The following is a 19,517-nucleotide window of genomic DNA, read 5'->3' on the forward strand; positions in this document are numbered from 1 at the left end:
CTTTCTCACTCTTTTTATTAGTCCAGATATCAATTTGTAATATAACTTGTCAAGTAAGTAAACTGTCTTTCTCTAGTCTCTAGTACTGGAAAAATCATGACCAAAATACTTTGTTTTCTGAAGTGCTTTGTTGAATTTAAATTCTGTCTGTGCTGAACTTAGGTCAATGGAAGATTATATAAAAGATTAAAGGAAAGTGGATTACTTTGATTGGGGAAGAGATAGTTGACTTCCTTTTTTTTCAGGTTTTGTTCATAGGTATTACCATTTTTCTTTCCCATGTGGGAGAGCTGATGGCAAGTCATTTTTTAGAATCTTGCTGCCATAGCAAGAATTAGTTCCAGTGATAAGACAAATTCACTTCTGGGCAGTGGCTTTGTGGAGCTTTTTGTAGGGCTCAGCTTGCAATAAATGTGAGCGAGAAAGAGGGACTGAAGGAGGGAATGTGTGTTCGGAGGAGAGAAAGAGGAAGAAGAGAAAGAACTTTGAGCCTCAGTTGTAGTTGGTCTGGAAAGGGACAGCACAGGGAAATTGTACACTGTAAGACAACACATTTCCTTCCTCTATTCTAAGCCTTTTGTGTCTGCAAACTCAACAAGTTTCTCATAGAACTGGGTTTCCACCTTTATGTTTTTACAAGAATCTTTATGGTTCTTGTTCTTTTTTTTTTTTCTTTTTTTTTTCTTTTTTTTTTTTTCTTTGTTTGCCTTTCTGTTTGGTTTTTTGTTTATTTATTTATTTATATTCCTTATTGCTTTTCAAAATTGCATATATTCATGTGTGGATCTGATTATGGAAAAAAAAAAGCTTTAACTCCTTTTTCTATATAGTTCAAAAAGCACACAAAATCTGTAGTAAACCAGTCCCTTAGTTTATCTACTGCTTCAAAAAAAAAAAAAAAAAAAAAAGAAGAAGTACTTGTGATTAATTTATCCAAGAATCCTTTTCCACTTTTTAATGAAATTAATGCATTAAGACCTGTATAGATCTATAAGTATGTCTTGCTGTGTAAACCAAAGGTAAACAATTAATAGTTATTTTGGATCAACATTTGTTAATAGGCTTCAAATATTACAGTCCCTTGCGAACAGTTGTTGGTAAGCAGCCTGCTTGATAAATAGATAGAAACCAGTATGAATGGCAGTTGACAGTTGGTGTGCAGCATAAAAAATGGTTATAGCTGTTTAAACAGTTAGGTCTTTCTTATAAACATGAGAGCAATCATGCTTATTATTTACAATGATGCTCCACTCCCTTAGTGAGACAGCACTGATGAGATAACAGTGTTTTACACTGATGAGTGCAGAAAACTTCAGCTGGGCTGCTAACTGCAGTAATCTATTTTTCTAGGACTGCTCTTCTGATATTAAACAAGTACTTTTCTACTAGTTACAGCATTGTAGAATTCTACTGCTCCTTGTTTTGGGGTTTGTTATCCTCTGATACAGAGGAGAAAATAATTTTTAAAACTGACAATTTATATGTTACAATTGCAGTACTTATATTAAATAATTTGTAAAATTCCTTTAGATTTACCGACAATTTTAAATTTGCTGAAAATAACTAACATGTTCCATCTATTGTGTTTTCTGGGCATAGAAATTTAATGAAATTACCGATTTTTTTGGAGTTAGTCTTGCATTTGAACACTTTCATTTCAAAAGCTTTTTCTTTTTCGCACTTGTCAAATGTTAGCTAGGTTTGTTTGTTACTTTTTTACTGTTTTTTTTTTTTTTTTTGGTAAGGCTTCTCATGTGAATCTATTGTAAACTTCTGTATCGATGACATTGACCTAGTGGGTAATTTGACAGTGTTTTAATGAGACAAAAGTTTACAGTTGTCAGTTACTTGGCATATTCGCCTTGATTATCTGCCTGATAAATGTAGGCTTGCTTTGTAGCAAGTGAATTTGACACAAACAACTGACCTTTTCAATTTTAAGTTGACTAACATTTCTGTTACTTGAAGGATGAATTTATAAGAAGCCTTAGTACGTTAATTTTTTGTATTTTCAGTGAAACTTCAATATATCTACTTTTTTATTTGCTGAAAGCAAAGAATATTCTACTTTTGATCTTTCATAAAGATTATCAGTAAGTATAGAAATAGTACTTAAATATTTTTGGTTTAAGATGAGATTGCTGATCCTAGTTTGAGCATATAGTTACAGTCAGAAGTAATACTGAACTTATTAAGAAGTATTTTTGTGTAAAAGTTCTTTCCTATTCATCAGTAGCATTACATTTACTGTATTTATAAATTGACAGAGAATACCATTTCATCTTTCTTTTTTGTCTAATAAGAAAAGAATGTGTGATTGTATGGCCTATGATATTTTGGTTAGTTGAATTGCTTGGCAGTTCTTGGCCATTTGGTACTAATGAGATCCTGTGCATTTGTATGCACAATGCATTTCATTGCTAAGAATATTTTAGAATTAGCAGGGGAAACAATTTAGGAAAATTAGTAAAGTATGTACCAAAGCCAAATCTACATCCAGTTAAGTATTAGGAAGCAAAATTTAACTACATCTGTATTATCATTTGTCTTTTCTATAACTGTCGAGAAAAGTGAAATTGAAAATCTTCTAGTAGTCCTCTTGTCTAAAGATATGAAATAAGATGATGCTTAGACACCTACTTAATATTGGCAATCATGTCTATGTGTGGAAAAGCTGCTCTGAGCTATTGAGTTGTCAACACTTTCCATTAGAAAAGTACCAGTTATATTATCTTTGTGTTCAACTGAGAAAAATAAAAGTATGAAGAACATGTTTTGTAATCCCCAGAGAATGCAGAGAAAATAAGGATTAAAATTTCAGGCTGTAAGCTCTCACTTAGTGGAATCTATCTATCTCATTGATGTACTTTCTCATAGAGGAAACCATTCAAATTATTCCCATTCTAGGTGAACTCTGTTATCATCCAGGTGAAGCTCTTTTCTCTGCCCAAGAAAGAGTGCTTGGAAATTACAGTCCTTGACACCGCAACAAAATTTTATATGGCCCATCAAAAAGTTGTATATTACTGAATGTCTTTCAGGTATTAGAACCAAAAATAATTGGACTTATTCAGGCATCTTCTCAAGGTCTGCAGAATCTAAAATTTTTGATGAATTGGTTTTAGCTGTAGACCACTTTTTCAAAATGTATTGGTCACAATGAATTCTGACTTCCTAGGAAGCTAATTTACTTGTCTTGACTGAACTTTATGCTACCTCAGCAGAAGTACCTCTTCATTATTGAAGATGAGATGTCTTTTAGATGTGGACATGGCCTTGCCTCTTTTTGTCCATGACTAAGAAGTTCTGAAAAGATTGTCAATCTCATTCAAAGTAATTGAGTGTAAAAGAATGCTGTTGTATTGTCAGCTTGGGTCCACTCACCTGAAGTGCAAATAATGACTGATTTTTCTGCGTACCAAGAGTTGACATTTATAGAGCTGCCAACTGGAGCATCACATCATTTTCCTCAAGTACTGTGTATTTTGAGAATTCTTGAGGAACAATTTTGCATTTGGGACAACTATATTTCAATTTTTAATTAGGAACACAGAAGACACAGAATCACAGAATTATCAAGGTTGGAAAAGACCTAGAAAATCATCTAGTCCAACCATTAACAATACTTCCCAGCTAAATCATATTAATCAACACAACATCCAAACGTTTCTTGAACACTCCCATGGTCGGTGACTCCACCACCTCCCTGGGCAGTGCATTCCAATGCTCGACTACCCTTTCCGAGAAGTAATACTTCCTAATGTCCAGCCTGAATGTCCCCTGGCGCAGCTTAAAACCATTCCCTCTAGTTCTATCACCGATTACACGAGAGAAGAGGCCAACCCCCAGCTCACTACAACCTCTCTTCAGGAGGTTATAAAGAGCAATAAGGTCTCCCCTAAGCCTCCTCTTCTCCAGGCTGAACAGTCCCAACTCCCTCAGCCTCTCCTCAATACAATAACTTATGAGTGGATGCTGCTTGGGATTCTGCATGTAGAGACAAATAATGGAATAAAAAGAATTATCTTAAGTCTGAAAAGAATTGCCTGGAAGAATTATTTTTTTCTTCTTTAAAAGGATCTTTGAACTATATAGAACATGTTTTCTCTTTGGTCTTACCCTTTATTTTCAGCATTCAAGCATTGGACAGAAAGACCTGAAAGGCCTGTTTACACTTTCTTTTGATAAACACTGTGAATAGGCAGTGAATGTGTTAGGAAACAACTTATTTCAAAGAACATTTTCCAATCTAACACAGTAGAAGTAAGCCACCTCTGGAATTTCAAAATTTGTAATTAATTAATTAATGTTTTTCAAAGGAATTACCATGTCTGCCATTTCAACTGTATTTCTTTAATTAGTAGCAGGGAATAACTAGTCATTTGACTACTGCTGGGTCTGAGGTCAATTTATAGTTTTTGGTAATTTAAGAACTATAAATATCAGTCGATATTTGAATTTTCAGAATTTTATAAACATTGTTGTTAAACAGGTTTAGCACTACTTTAAAATAAGTATGTCACAGTCTGATATTTTCATATTTAATTTAAAAAACAAACAAAATTCAGGCATTAGTTTTTATTTTTCTGAGGCATTTTTGTGGCTGAGACTCCCCCTCCTAAGCAAATAGAGGAAGTAAAATGTCAGAGTTATTGAAAATTTTGTAGGCCAGAAACAAACAAGGAAAAGTTCTCAAATAAACTAAGCCAATGAGCATTCTGAGTTGCAGTTCAGTTTCTCTCACAACACGTCAGATGTCTTTGTGTATTAGACATATGTATGCAGTACTTGCAGATACCACACATTTCCCTCAGGAGGTTCCCATTCTTCTGTGCTGGTATTTGGAAGCCAGCTGGGCTACACTGAATGTGTACTTATATTCTTGTTTAAACTGGTGAATTGGGTCCCTAGTTGGTAAAGATGATGTATCCTATGTGCCTGAGTCACTATATCTGTGTTGTAACAATCTGAGCTGCTTATTATCAGACAACTGATTAATAAGAATGGGAGTTCAGTGAAGAAGTTTAGGTACATGTAGGTATTTATCTGTGTGTAGACATCTACATTTAGATATCTAAGTTTGAACTGTGTTGTATTGGAAAACTCATAATTCTGTTCCTTGAGTTCTGTCTTGTACATTAAACAGATGCTACTTATACCAAGCTTGCTGCTGTTTATTGACGTATCTTCAAACAGAGTAACAGAGTATTAATATCTTTTATTCAAACTGTGAACTTCAGAACAGAAAAAAAAATCTTAGTTCTTGAATCTACTGTGGGTTATCAGTTAAAACTGCCTATTAGCAAGCCACTGTTCATCAAGCTATTCAACAAGAGGGATATTTTTCTCCTTCTCTTGCTTTTCTTATGTCTTCCTGAAATCTAACTTTCCCAACAAGCACGTAAATTAAAATGTTCACAAACTGAATATTCTTTCTTTTTCTAGCCACCATTAAATGGTACTTTCGTTTGAAACATGTTGTAAGCATTTATGGTCTGCTAACAAATTCTTGCTTTTGTCTTTTTTTTTTGGTTGTTTGTTTGTTATGGTTTCATGAAGCAAATTACTCAAAAGTAAATTTAAATGAGGTGTTTTTGTGAATTTTATTTGTTTCCTCTTTTACAACCTGAACTCTTTCTGCTTTTTGCAGACTTCTCTTTGAAGGCTGCAACAACTGTTCTGAACAAGATTTTAAAGGTCATGACAGACAAATATTGGATACAAATATCTTTTCTAGTTTCTGAAAAAGTTTGATTATGCACAAAGAGAATTTTAATTTGCTTTCTATTAGGTACTGTTAAAGCAAATACTAGGAGATTTTATTCAATTCACTTTTAAATGAGATTGGGCACCTTAGGTTAACTTTTTGCATTATGTGAAATTTGGATATAGAATTTTGCAGATCACAGATAAGAATTTTATTTATCTTTTACCATAAAATTGTAGGGAGAAAGATGTCAGAATAGTAGTTCTGATGAGCACTACAAAGATGACAGAATCTACAATGAAAGTTTAAGCCCAAAATTGTTAGCAATTTATCCACTTTTAATCTAACTGCCCAGAAAATAATAATTGGGGATTATTTCTTATACATAATTTTAAAGAAATCAGACATAACTGAAAGATTTTTCTGAATGAAACATAATTTATTAAGAGAGAATGGTCAAAGTTGTGGTCCTGTTACTTAAACTCCTATTCAACTCAGTTCTGTTAAAATTAAGTACAAGAAATGTTCTACTATTACTTTTCTGAAAGAAAACAGATTACTGGTACATCCCTTTTTAATATGCATATCATTTGATTGCTACTTAGTAGATAAATTCTCTGAGAAGAATATGGAAAAAGGGCAAGGGCAGCCTTTTATTGCCTTGCAATTTAATGCTTTATAACTTTATTTCTTTTTACTTTGTTAAAAAGGTAATTAACTCTTCCTAATGAATAACATTTTCTTTCTAAAGTTTTTCTTTCTAAAATGTTGTATGTTATATGAAAGAAAAATAACATTTTTCTTTCTAAAATGTTGTATTTTTTGCTTACATAAAATGGACAGGCTTGTAGCAAGGAAAAAAAGTAATGTGGAAACATTACCTCAACAATTTTCTAAATTTCTATTTTCTAAACCCTTATAAAATGTTTTGATTTTTTTTTTTTTTTTTTTTTTTAAGATCAGACTTAGGCCAGTCAGAGCTTTCTTACCTGTTGCTTGAACCTATCAAACAAATCCCATCGGTCTGTGAGAAAGAATTTTGCTTTACAAAGTCATGCTACGTTTATCCATACTATTCATTTCTTTATGTTGCAATTAGTCATACTATTCAATTAATTTGTTCTTTAGTTCTATTTTGCTTCCAATATATTTGCACAGTAGAAGAATCAAGCTTACCAGGTTGTAGTTTTCCAGATCACACCCAAGATATCCTTTGTCATTTTCCTCTGTCAGTGTGCTTTTAGACGTATATCCAAAAGCAAGTACTGAAGAAATTTTATATTTGATTTTATTCTGTACTGTTTGGTGAAGCTTCCTTTGTGACTTTTAATTGTTGACTTTGTTTTGGAAGTTCTGCCAAACACTGAACCTGTGATAGATTCTGTCTTCCTGTATTCCAGTGTTGGAACTCTTTTTCATGCACATGTAGAACGTCTGATGAAGTGTTGCCGTAGTTTGTTTTCTCTGGGTACTCCTTCTTTCTGTGATCTTTAATGTCCCTACAGATCATATGCATTAAAAAAGACAATGATACTGTTATCTCAGCAGGCCCTTTTTTGTGATTAATTGTAATAATTTATTGTTGTTTTAAATGGCTGTGATTCTGGAAAGTTAATTCCTGTTCCTGTAAGCTATTGGTTTTCCTAGTAAATCTCTTCATTCTTTGGAAAAGACGCTACTTGCTAGGTGACAACACTCATCATTTGACCTGTTGCTTGCAGTAGATCTGAAAAACTGCTTCCCATAAAGTTTTCTATGAAGCTGAATACACTGAAAATGGGAAGATTTTAGCAGAGGAGGAAGACCATTCTTTTCCTTATGTTCACTTTAGTTTAAATCAGCATTGTGTCTTCTAATACTTTTTTCACTGTACACACAGACGTTAGCCCTTACAGTTTTCTGTTATGTTACTATGTATACATATATATGTAGAAGAATTTATATTTCTTATACAGGTTCTTAGACAGGTTAGTTTTACCCTATTGATGATGTGTCATTGCGCTAGTAATTCTTATTTAAGAATTACTAAATTTAATTAAAAAAATATATATTTTTTGTATATATATTGTATATATTGTATATATATTGTATATATTGTAATATATATATATTCTCTCTCTCTCTATATATATTGAGAATTATACTTATCAAGGCATTTGTAGCAAATGGATTTACTTGTAAAAATGGAAAATTTGAAAGAGTGAGAAAATCTGATTTTTGTAGAAATTTGTAAACTTGTTTTTGCTATCCCTAGCTTGTTGCTGATGGGAAATCTAAGCATCTTAATTATAGGACTGTAATGGACTGATAGCATGCTATCTAGTAGTTTGATTTGTCTTTTTTCCTTTATGAACACTGAAAACTAATAGTAACACTATTTTATTTTTCCTCTGTTGTAGGTAGCTTGCATGCAGCTCATCAATGCTCTTGTTACATCTCCTGATGATTTGGATTTTAGGCTTCACATCAGAAATGAATTTATCCGCAGCGGATTGAAAGAGATACTGCCAGTAAGCACCTTGTAGTCTTTCTTTGTATTGCTATTTAAATTACTGGACTGTTTGAGTCTGAGAGGAGAAATGAAGAACAAGTTCTTATAAATTATTCTCAAGGGCATTTTATTAGGTTAGAGTCTAAGCAGTTAGATATTACAATCAATCTTAAAATAAGAATGAAAAGTGTATTCTCTGAAGCTTATGCTGAATCCTTAATCTTTTACAGCTTTGATTTAGAATATGCAACAGAATGTAATGCAGCCACTAGTGAAGTCAAAGTGGAAGCCCTGTTTACCTTTTGAATATTAAACTTAACTCGTTTTAAACTTTAAAATATTGTGGATTCATGGAAATTACTAAAAAGAAACCTTTAGTATTTCTTTATGGAAATGCTAAATTTGCCAATCTTTCTACTGTTTCTTCCTTGCAGCAATTGAAATGTATAAAAAATGAAGCACTAGATATTCAGCTGAAGGTATTCAATGAGCATAAGGAAGAAGACATGATTGAATTTTCTCATCGTTTAGAAGATATTAGATCTGAACTAGAATATCCTTTTGATATTGGCAAGAGAAACATGAAGAAAAGAATACATATAATGAAATTTTTTCTGTGTAGCTTTTGTTTAAAACAACATTTTGACTGAACTTTTCTTAGAAATTCTTTTTAATCTTTGTTTTTCTCCTTAACTCTTTTACTGAAGTAAATGATGTTTACAACATGGTATGGAATACAGTTAAAGACACTAGTGCCGAAGGATATTTTCTTTCTATTCTCCAACATCTTTTGCTAATAAGAAATGATTATTTTATACGGTATGTTTAATGCTATCTTGAGTGTTAGTTATGTATTAGATTGTTGTTTAGTCATTAATAGAATGTCTTGTACCATTTTATGAAATACATTTTAGTATTTTTCTGAACTGAATGCAGTCTATAATTATTGCTTTGTGAATTCATGTTTGAAAGTATCAGGTATGAGTACGAATGTTGTCTGTATGCTTTTTCCTCTTCTGCTTGGGATACAACTCCATATATAAACAGAGCATACTGGATTTATTGAGATCTGAAGCTTATTTCCTGCAAGTATAAATGATCAGGACAGATCTCTTAGTACTACTGACATGGTTTATAACCAGTTGTGACTGTGTCACATATTTGAAGCAAAGGACAACAACATGATCCTCTGAAGTGTACTTTGTGCATAGGTCTCAACTTTTTAAATGAAAGGTGCTTGCCTTACTTGGGTACATCTGTGCTAGACCTATTCCACCGTAAGGATTCTGAATTGACAGCTTGCATGTTCTGGTCAAATGCCCCAGCTGCGATACCAGTTGGCAATTTAGAACTGTGTGTTTTTCCTTCATTTTAATGAAGCAGGGCCCAAGTGCATCCATAGTTAAAAAAGTCATAAAAGCACAAGGAATCAACTTTCTCTCCATTGGAAGGAAGAGCTTTCTCTCCATTGGAAGGAAGCAGGAAGGAGTCTTGCCTTCTTGTATTTCCATATGAAAAGAGTTGCAGATTTTATGATACATAAATATTTCACATTTATATGTGCTGATTTTTCAGGCTTTGTGTAATTGTTCTGGTGTAATAAACTGCCAAATGTATTTGTCCTTTGAAGGTTTTGCGTTTTGCATTTATCCTTCTGTGGAAATAAGTGAAACCAAATCTTTTGACATTACTGTATTCAGAAGCAGGATTTTAAATATATGTTAATAATTAATAATAATTATAATTATTATTATAATAAGTTAATAATAATAAAAAAAATAAATATGCCTCTGTCTTTAGTCCACAGTATTTCAAATTAATTGAAGAGTGTGTGTCCCAGATAGTGTTACATCGAAGTGGAACAGACCCTGATTTCACATATCGTAAAAGATTAGATGTAAATTTCAGCCACTTAGTAGGTAAGTCTCATGCTGAAAAATGCTTTCAGCGCTGTACTTTTTTCTCTATTTTAAAATACAGAGTTGTACATGTGATTAAGAATCTTATTTTTTCCCGCATATTTGTAAGTGTGTATTTGCTTCTTTTTTCAGATATTTGTGTAGATAAAGCAAGATTAGAAGAATGTGAAGAGCGGGCTTCTGAACTTTCCAGAAAGGTGCATAATAATTTTAAGTTATGATCGCAAGATAGATACAGGGAGTTACATAATAGATTCATGAGTAATGTAATTGAAAGTGGCATAGCTTTTAACTTCAAGTTACTATTATTATGTTGAAGAGGGAATTTGTATATTTCTTGTGGTCTGGGAAGTATAGAAGTGTTATAAAATACATAACCTTAACTGAGTCTTTCTGCTATTTATTGTGAGGTACAAATCACCCCAAAATAAACTGTAAAATTTATCTGAACTGCTATCTATTTTTCAAAAAAATGAACAGAGTGATAATAAGAGTTGTCACGTTTCTATCTACAGATTCCTTCTTACTATTCTTTACTGTTTTTTATTATTTTATTTTTATATTGAGAAACACAAAAGGAGAAGTGAGACCCTTGAAGGTATGTGGACATGATTATTATTAAAATTGTTTTTCTCTCTTTCTTTCTTTTATTTTCTTAGTTTGAAAAAGATTTTGTAGCTCATCAAGAGACCCAGGCCCTACTGCAAAAAAAAGAAGAAAGAATCAATGAACTTGAAGCAGAATTACAAGCTTTTAAATCTCAGGTACAGGACAGTTTAATAAATATACGAAGTATATATATCTTTATTTAATATATATATTAAAAATATTGTTCTTGGAATAGATTTCATTTTGATCTTCTTTCAGATTTTGATGCAGCAATTGAGGAAAATTCAAAGAATCCTGATACTGATTATTATTGGCTGTTAGTTTCCTTTATTTCAGTTTTATAGAAAGAATTGTAGTGTGACATTAATGAGCTATGTGAGATCCCAGTTGATCCTTTTTGTTCCTGAGTTCTGTTAATTAAACTAGTTTCTTACATTTCATTTGGATTTTACTTTCACTGTCATATATTTCCAAAGTAATTAACCACATAGGGTAATAAGTCCTATGCTTTTAGATTAGCATTCATCACTGTGATCTTTATCCCTCCACAGGAAATTATTCATTGTGCGGTTTGCTTTTCTGAAACCTTACCATAGATATCCAGCAGTGAAAGAAATAACCTGTGACTAGATAAGAAGATTTGCTGATAATTTTTCAAATTTCAATCATATGTAGATGTTTCAAAATGGGATGGCGGGAAGTAGTGCAGACTTTTTGAGTGATGCTTGCGTTAACATTTAACTACTTCACTCTAAAATCTACATAAGGAAACTATGTGAGCAAGTAAGGCTCCTGTGTATTATTTTTTGTCTGATTTTTTGGTCGGATTTGTTGAAAATTTTGTTTTGATTCAGGTTTCTGATCAGAATTCACTGCTAGTATTGAAGTTAAACAGGCCTTCAAAAAGTAGTTTTACTTGTATACTTTTTAATTTCAAAAATAACAAGCTGTGCATCATTGCTTAAAAAAGTTGCTTCATGTGTATTTCTTGAAAACATACTTAAATCTTTTTTTTTTGTGTATATGTAAGTGAAGGAGGTTTTTAATCTCCTGCATTATGTCATTTCTATTGTTCACTGGATAAAATGCAGCATTTTTACAGCATGCAGTCAATGAGCATAATTTATGCTTACACTCCCAGATTACCATACCATGAACTATCTTGCTGTTAATGTTACTTGGAATGTTTCATGCATATCAAATAATTGATTCATTCAATTTAGTACTATTATGTCCATCCTGAGAGGAATCTTTGGTTTCCATATGGCATCTATCTATTATAGCAGTCTTTCTCCCGGTCTTGTTCCTCATTTTTACTTTTTTAGTATTTGGAGCTTTGTAGTATTCAGTTTCTTTCACCTTTTAGAACTTAATTTTTCAGTGACTATGTCAGTGTAAAGAATGCTTCTTTCAAGCATTTGAAAACAGTAAAACTGTCCTGCATTTATTACATTATATTTAGTGAGTTTCAGCTATTTCTTTTTTAAAAAATAGTTTGGTCTTTGCTTATTGTGTTCGCCTTCTACGTTTGAAAATTAAAACAGACAGTGGCAGTTAATAATGATATGTTAAAATAAGTTGATTAGCATTATGACCAGTAGATAGATAATATTTATTCTTTTTTTCTTATTGTTGGTTACCTCTTTAGTAGTGCTTAAAGGCCTGGGATAGAATTTCTTCACCTAACACAAAAAATTTTTTTGTAATCGAAGTTGTAAAAGGAAAAGCCCATCTCCATACAGTACTGTACAGTACAGATGTCCTCCCTGTATTGAATATTAAGCAGATATGTTATCTTAGAAATTGTTGTTACAGTTGTAAAAACTGCTTCAGTAAGTACTTTCTAATATGGTGCTGTTGTAACTTCTGTCCACAAGCGTATGGTTATGTTTCCTATTTTAACAAAAAGAATGGCTTCCAATTACATATATCTGCAGATGTAAGGCAGACATATTTTTTGGAAGGAGCTTTTTCTTTCTGCCTTCAATCCTGAAGAATGGAAATGCTCCCAAATTAGAAAATTTTCAACAGAATTTCTAACTTTGTCATATTCTGCAATCAAATGTTAGGAATAGTTCTCCATAATCTGTTGGATAAGTAAGAATTCTAGAACTGTTTTTAATCTGATTGAAAGTGATAGTCTAGGTAAATTTTGATCAAGCTATGTATTATACACTTCTTAGGCTATGATCATTGAAATATAATGAGGGGACATAGAATTTCAGTTTGTGATTTTTGGCCTTGTCTAAGTGTGTTTGAAATATTGAGACTTCCAATTATGAAATGAAAAGTGTGTTGGCTTTATTATAATACATACTTGATTGTCCTATGTACCTATGTACAGAAAATGTCATGCCGTCTTAATTTGTTAACTGTAACAGTGATTGCATTTGGTTAGTGAAAATATGAGACTGATTTATTTTTATTTTTATTTTTTATCAGTATGGCTCCTTGCCACCTGGATTTCTACCATCAAAGTGTGGAGATGCATCTGTCATTCCACTGGATGCTGCGGAACCACATCAGTTTCCTCCTCCTCCTCCACCACTGCCTTCTAATGGAGCAATCCCACCACCCCCACCGCCTCCCCCTCCTCCTCCACTACTTTTAAATGGCTTAGGAATTCCTTCAGGAATTGGTGCTCCTCCACCACCTCCACTTCCACCAGGCCTGCCTGGGGCACAGTGGTCTCCACCTTCATGCACTCTGCCATTTGGACTGAAGCCTAAAAAAGAATTCAGACCAGAGGTTACCATGAAGAGGCTCAACTGGTCTAAGGTAGTACTGATGAATGGCAAATAACTGCTCTAAAATCTTGCATAAAGATTAGAGTAAGTAGATTATTAGAAATAAGACATTATAGTTAAATCAGTTAAATTTATGTTAGAAATGCATGCTTTTTGCATTTATTTTGTTTCTCTTTCCTGAAAATTGTGTTCCATTTACCCCTGAGGCTTCTGAGAAAATGTCTAGAAAATTTAGTTCCGGGCTGGAGTTATAAAACGATGCTGCCAGCATGCTTTCTGGATCCTGCTGTGCCGCAGTGTGTACTGTTTTCAGTGGATCAATCACTTCACTGTACTGTTAGCTGCATAGTTTCCAGACAAGCGTTTTGCCTCTGTCATTCTGCGGGAGAGCCATTGCAAGTGTTTGTATATGTCCTCAGTATAAGTGTACTTAGATAAATGTAACAGTTGCAAATGTATTTTCTATTTAGTTCTTTCTTCTCCCTTGTGACAGGATCAAGTATGCCAGGACTATCAATATCTTGTATTTTAGAAAACGTAATTGGATAATAATAATAGGATAATAGTCTCGTGCGGGTTGGAAGAGACCTTAGAGATCATCGAGTCCAACCCCTGGGATTCGAGCCTCTGTGTAGCAGAGCGGCACTTCTACCACTTGCGCCACAGGGGGATTCGAACCTGGGCCCCAGTGTTGCAAGGCGGCATTCCTACCACTGCGCCACCGGGGCACACAAATTGGTTAGACCAAAACAAAAACTTTCAGAGTAATATTAGGCAATATAATATAACCAGCTGTTTTTTAAAACAATTCTATTTAAAATACCTAGCTATGTTCAGAGACCAGAGTTTACCCGAATTTCATAATCTAAACCAAAGACAGTTTGCTATATGTAGACTTTGAGTAACGGAATATGTTGTCAGTACTGCTTCATATTGTTTCTCGAAAAGCTCTTGCTCTATGTACTATCTTGAATCAGAAACATTTTAACAACTCTAAAATTAGGTTGTATATAAAAACTTTGTGTTTTAGGGAGACCCTGAGTATTTAACTAGTTTTGGAATCTATAAAGGATTGTCTTCCTATAGTATAAGAACAATAAATTAAATTTTGTTTTTATCTCTTACAGATCCGGCCTCAGGAAATGACAGAATCCTGTTTTTGGGTTAAGGCAGAAGAGGACAAGTATGAGAATGCTGACATGCTTTGCAAATTGGAACTTACGTTTTGTTGTCAGAAGAGGGGTAAGTAATTGATACCTGGTTTTCAGCTTTTGGAGTTATCTTTTATATAATTTGGTCTTAAATAACTGTATATGCTGTTAAACATATGCTGTTCTATACTTTAATGTTACGTTTTCAAAGTGAAGTGTGCGATGAAAGAAATTTGAAAATCCCAGACTTCTTAAAGTATCAACATTCAACTATTTTACTTTAAGGGTGGCAAGAAAATGTGTGACTCTTAGAAAAAAATGAGAAATGTTTCCTGATAATACAGACATTTGAAAAATTCTTTATAAAGTTTTGTCAGAGTACCTTAATAAAATACACTAATACAGTGACCCAAGAATGTGATACATTTTCTCTCAGAGTGCATACATTAATCGATGTGTTTTGGTTGAAGGACAAAAGTGGTTTTGATAATTTTTTTAATCCTCACAAACTTGTAGTAACCTCGATGTCCTTTGACATTTCACTTAGTTTCTTTAGCTTTCAAAGCCTGTGGAAGAGCAAACTCTGCAAGTATTTTTTGTGTTTTCTCCTTTTCTGGAAATTAGTTGTTTTACTAGTTATTACAACATTATTTATCCCATATATAAAATGCTTACTGTTACTTCTTGCCAATTTTTAATGTTTCTTGATTAGTGTCAGAGATTTGAGTACTTTGGGTCAGGTAAAGGAGAACAAATAATTCAATTTGTTTTCAAATTGAAAAGGCATTTTTAAATTTTTAGTTTCTTTCACATTTTTCATGTGATATTTTAAATTAATATAATAAGTAATGTTACCTAGAAACCCCCAGGTTTTTATTTGTTTTGTTTGTTTGTTTTGCTGAGCTTTTGTGAGAGCAGACTTCTGATGCTTGAGGTGATGTGGTAGAGTTTCTAATGAGTTGGGCTGCACTTTATTAATGTTGATACTTGAGAATCTTAAAAATGTAAAAAAGTAAAAAAGGCAAGAAAGCCTCGTAGACAGTAGATTCTTAGACTATTAGAATAAGTCTAAAGATAATTGTGGTGCTTTCATAATGTTAGAATTCCCAAGAACGTTCTTTGAATTAATAAGTTAGAAGGTTTAAAAGCCACTGGAGGAAGTACTGTTTCCCATGTAATTAAATAGTAAAATTCAGGAGACTGATGTTCGGACCAAATGTTGAAGGCTCAAAGGAGGATTGTGAATCTCCACAGACAGCAAGAACATCAGAGTTAACAGGATTACATCCTTTAAAAGTTTAACTGAATAGACTGAATGTATTGTTTTGACAAAACCTAATAGAGAAGAATTATTGGATCTAGCTGAAGAAATGAGTGAAATACACAGTTACATCAAATAGTGTAATACATGGTGGATAAAAAAGTCTTCAGGGATGAGTGTACTAGTATTTTAGAGATGGTGTTTACTGCTTAATCTTTTTTTTTCAGCATTTTTTTACTTTTTGAAATCTTTCACTGGAATGATGTGTCATTTTTTATTTTTTTTCCAAAGGGAAAAGGAGAATAAATATTTAAAACAGTAGGTAGATGTGCAACTAAATTTCAGCTTTGTTCAAATAAGTGGTTCACAAAAATTTGCATAAATAATTAAACTCCTAAGTAAACAGTACAGGGGTCTCAGTGTCTCTTACTAACAGTTCAGAGAGTATTACAGTAACTACTTTTATTTTCTTGGCTGTGGAAAGAAGGGATGCTTCTCTGTAGCTCATATGTAAGTTACATGACAGAACCTGTCAAAAGATTGGAGACCTGCATTTTTCTGCACCTCTCAGGCTTAAAGAGGTTTATAATTGTATTTTATAACATAGGGTCATCAAACTGTTCACCATATTCAACTTGGAAACAGTCCTTGACTATTTCTAAAGCTTTGTCTCTGAAACCAAAAAGGCAAGTTAAAAATGGTTCTATATACAGTTGATGGCATGTTGAAAATGAACTGGTTTCTGCTGAAGCATCTGCTTATGCATTCCTGAAGTCATTTTGTAGGTAGGGATCAGAATATTCAGCAATGCTTTAAATACATTTTATTCTGATAAAGTAAAATCAGTAAAAGTAAAAAAAACAAAACTTTTGTCCATTGCTCCTTATTAATAGTATACCTCTGAGAAGAATCTGCTTACCTCTTATTGTATCCTCTTAGACAGCTGGTGACAATAGTAAGAATTACATCTTTTCTGAAAACTAAGTCACAGCTCTCTGCCTTTTAAGAATAATTCATAATAACTCAAAGCTATGGGTGGCATTGCATATTTTTTCCTTGTTTATTTGTTGTAAGAGTATAGTTGTCACTTTTGTCACTTTCCAGAAATTAAGTCATTCTGTGAAAGCAACGTGTGCTACAAAAATTACATATTGAAGTGGGAATAATGAGAAGTAGCAAAGCAGCAGTTGCTGATTATGTTCTTGTAGGCAAGCTACAAAAAACAAAGTGCAGTTTATTTATCAAAGAGCTCATTTTCTGAACTGAAAATGAATTTGCAGTCTTTCATAAAGAAATATAAGATTGTATATGTGAAAGAAGTAGGCAAGGATAAAACAGCAGGCCAGTTCCTTTAGTGCGTAAAGTCATGTAGATTTCCTGTTACACAGAGAATGAGGGAGGACACATAATCCACACAGGTCCAGAATCATTAAGTACTTATTAGTGTATGGATGAAATATTTTCAGTATGAATACTTGAGAAAAGAGTAAATTAAAAACTGAAAAGAACACATATGTTTGATATTCACAAAAAAAGCGAACTTATTCTGATTTTATTCTGAGATGCCCCAAGAATCTTAAAAGTTCCTGGAACCTTCAAATCATTAGTTTTCTGTCAGCAGCTAAAAGAATAAAAGTAGAGAGTGAAATTACTGCCTTAGAGACATCAGTGTGGAAGTAAAGAATGGTCCCTGAACTCACTGGCTGTAAAAAGGCAAAGAGAAACAACAAAATCAACAATGAAAAAAAAAAAAATAAAAAAATCTGAAAATAACTTAAACGTGAATTCTGTGCATGTATCTTCTTTAGCATTCTCATACTTCTTTTTAAAAGTCAAAAAGAAGAATATGTTATAAAGGATAGTTTGAGATTTGAAAGAGAAATCATAAGAAATATCAAGAATCTAAGATCTATCAGATTTATTCTTATGGTTGTGCATCGATAAAGAAAATCTGTGAAAAGTCCTTCCGGGGATGTTGTTGTAATTACTATAATTCTTTGAAAACATTAAACCAAATAGATGACTTAAATCTGCCTGATAGGTGAAAAACTGAGCAATGAAACAGGAGCAAACCTTATGTATACTTCTGAATTATCTAAAGCCTAAAGTGTAAAATTAACAAATAAAAATTGTATCAAATGACAACCCCTTTATACTGACTGCTCTGAAAGTGATGCCTCCTATTTTATTTTGTTGACCCACAATGTCAGAGGCAGATATTGGTGATATGGCAGTAGAGGTTAAACAACATTTTGTTGCTGTACAACAGATGGCAGCAGAGGAGCAGTCTAACAAAATGGTATCTGACAAAATGACATCTGACATGGAATTTAATATGAAGAAAAGGTGTGTAATTGAATTCTTCAATGTAGAAAAAAATATACTTATTGATATTCATTGATGCTTTGCTGAATGTTTATGGAGACCAAACCGTGGACGTTATCAAGGGTGGTGCATTTCAGAGACGGTGACGTCATCTTCGCTGATGCAGATGTTGACGACAGCATAGAATCATAGAAATGTTTGGATCGGAAGAGGTTATGAGAATATGTTTCTGAGGAAAGCTGAAAATTTTGTGATAGTGAAGTGGGAGATTTGATTATCTATGTATGGACTTGCATCAATTACCCATCAGGACATTATGAGAAAGTATGCCATAAATGACTGTTTCCAGTATTTTGTAACAAAAGCAAAAACAGAGCTGTTCTCAGAGTGGTATGGAGTTGTGCACAGGAGGTAATAGGAGAGAACGATCATAGTTTGAATGGAGAAGAAGAGAACAGTCTGAGTCAATCCAGCATACAGATATTTGGCTTCAGGATGGAGAACTAAATGACATAGAATGATCCAGCAAACAAGTTAGTCATGCCTACAATTATCTCAGAAACTGTTCTGAAAACTATCTTAGAGACTCAAGCAAACACTGTACTTTAATTCAGAAGAAGTCTAAATGACATTAAAAATAATAATAATAATAATGCATGCAACTCAGTTGTGAAGCTAAGAACACAATCACAAGGAATAAGATAATATTTAAAAGACTTAGTTAGATGAAAGGTACAAGAAAAGTCATTAAGTGTAGGAAGATAAATTTAAGCAGAACATTCTTTGTGATTGTCTTTAGAATTCTGAATTTATTTCATAGGATGCTTCAGCCAATATTGAAAAGTCTAGTTAAATATTTGAAAAGAGGAAGTTAGCTAGGGACCTGCTGAGATAACTCAAAGAACTTAAGTCAGACACAGGCACAATATGTCCAAAAGACATAGGAAGGAATGGAACATTCCTAGGCTGGTATGTGTGGGAAAACAAATATAATCTTTTGGGAAGTCAGGAAAATATTGGATTAGAAGTAGTGATAAAGCTTGCATGGTGTCACATTGCACAGACAGTAGTAGTGCACTAGATGGATCACTGGTCAGTGGGGCAATTTTTAAGTTCTTAATCTTCTTAGTCATGGATATAAGAACCTGTTCTTTACCTGGAATAGCTTCAAGCTAATATGTTTAAGACTCAAATGCTAAAATAAGGCATTGTATCTAAGTGTACAGTTTGGTTGCTTGCAGAAATTATAGCTAAGTAATGAAATGCTGATAAGAAATACATTTAGTTTGTGAGGCTACTTTGAAGGG

General features: G+C 33.0%; 1 protein-coding gene across 5 annotated transcripts in view; it reads left to right on the top strand.

The window, feature by feature from the left end:
- The window catches only part of DIAPH3 (diaphanous related formin 3), a 210,583-nt gene that overhangs the window by 39,127 nt on the left and 151,939 nt on the right, over positions 1 to 19,517 (top strand). For all 5 annotated transcript variants that reach the window (XM_085554115.1, XM_085554117.1, XM_085554124.1 and 2 more), the window contains 8 exons: positions 8,107 to 8,217; positions 8,633 to 8,751; positions 8,901 to 9,017; positions 9,999 to 10,117; positions 10,250 to 10,314; positions 10,777 to 10,881; positions 13,169 to 13,504; positions 14,601 to 14,715. In XM_085554115.1, the coding sequence (XP_085410241.1) occupies positions 8,107 to 8,217; positions 8,633 to 8,751; positions 8,901 to 9,017; positions 9,999 to 10,117; positions 10,250 to 10,314; positions 10,777 to 10,881; positions 13,169 to 13,504; positions 14,601 to 14,715 (1,087 nt within the window). The remainder of the gene's footprint in view (positions 1 to 8,106; positions 8,218 to 8,632; positions 8,752 to 8,900; positions 9,018 to 9,998; positions 10,118 to 10,249; positions 10,315 to 10,776; positions 10,882 to 13,168; positions 13,505 to 14,600; positions 14,716 to 19,517) is intronic.

Source organism: Coturnix japonica, chromosome 1, assembly GCF_054131305.1.
Source record: "Coturnix japonica strain WE chromosome 1, WE-NBRP24, whole genome shotgun sequence".
In the NCBI taxonomy this organism is placed as follows: Eukaryota; Metazoa; Chordata; class Aves; order Galliformes; family Phasianidae; genus Coturnix; species Coturnix japonica.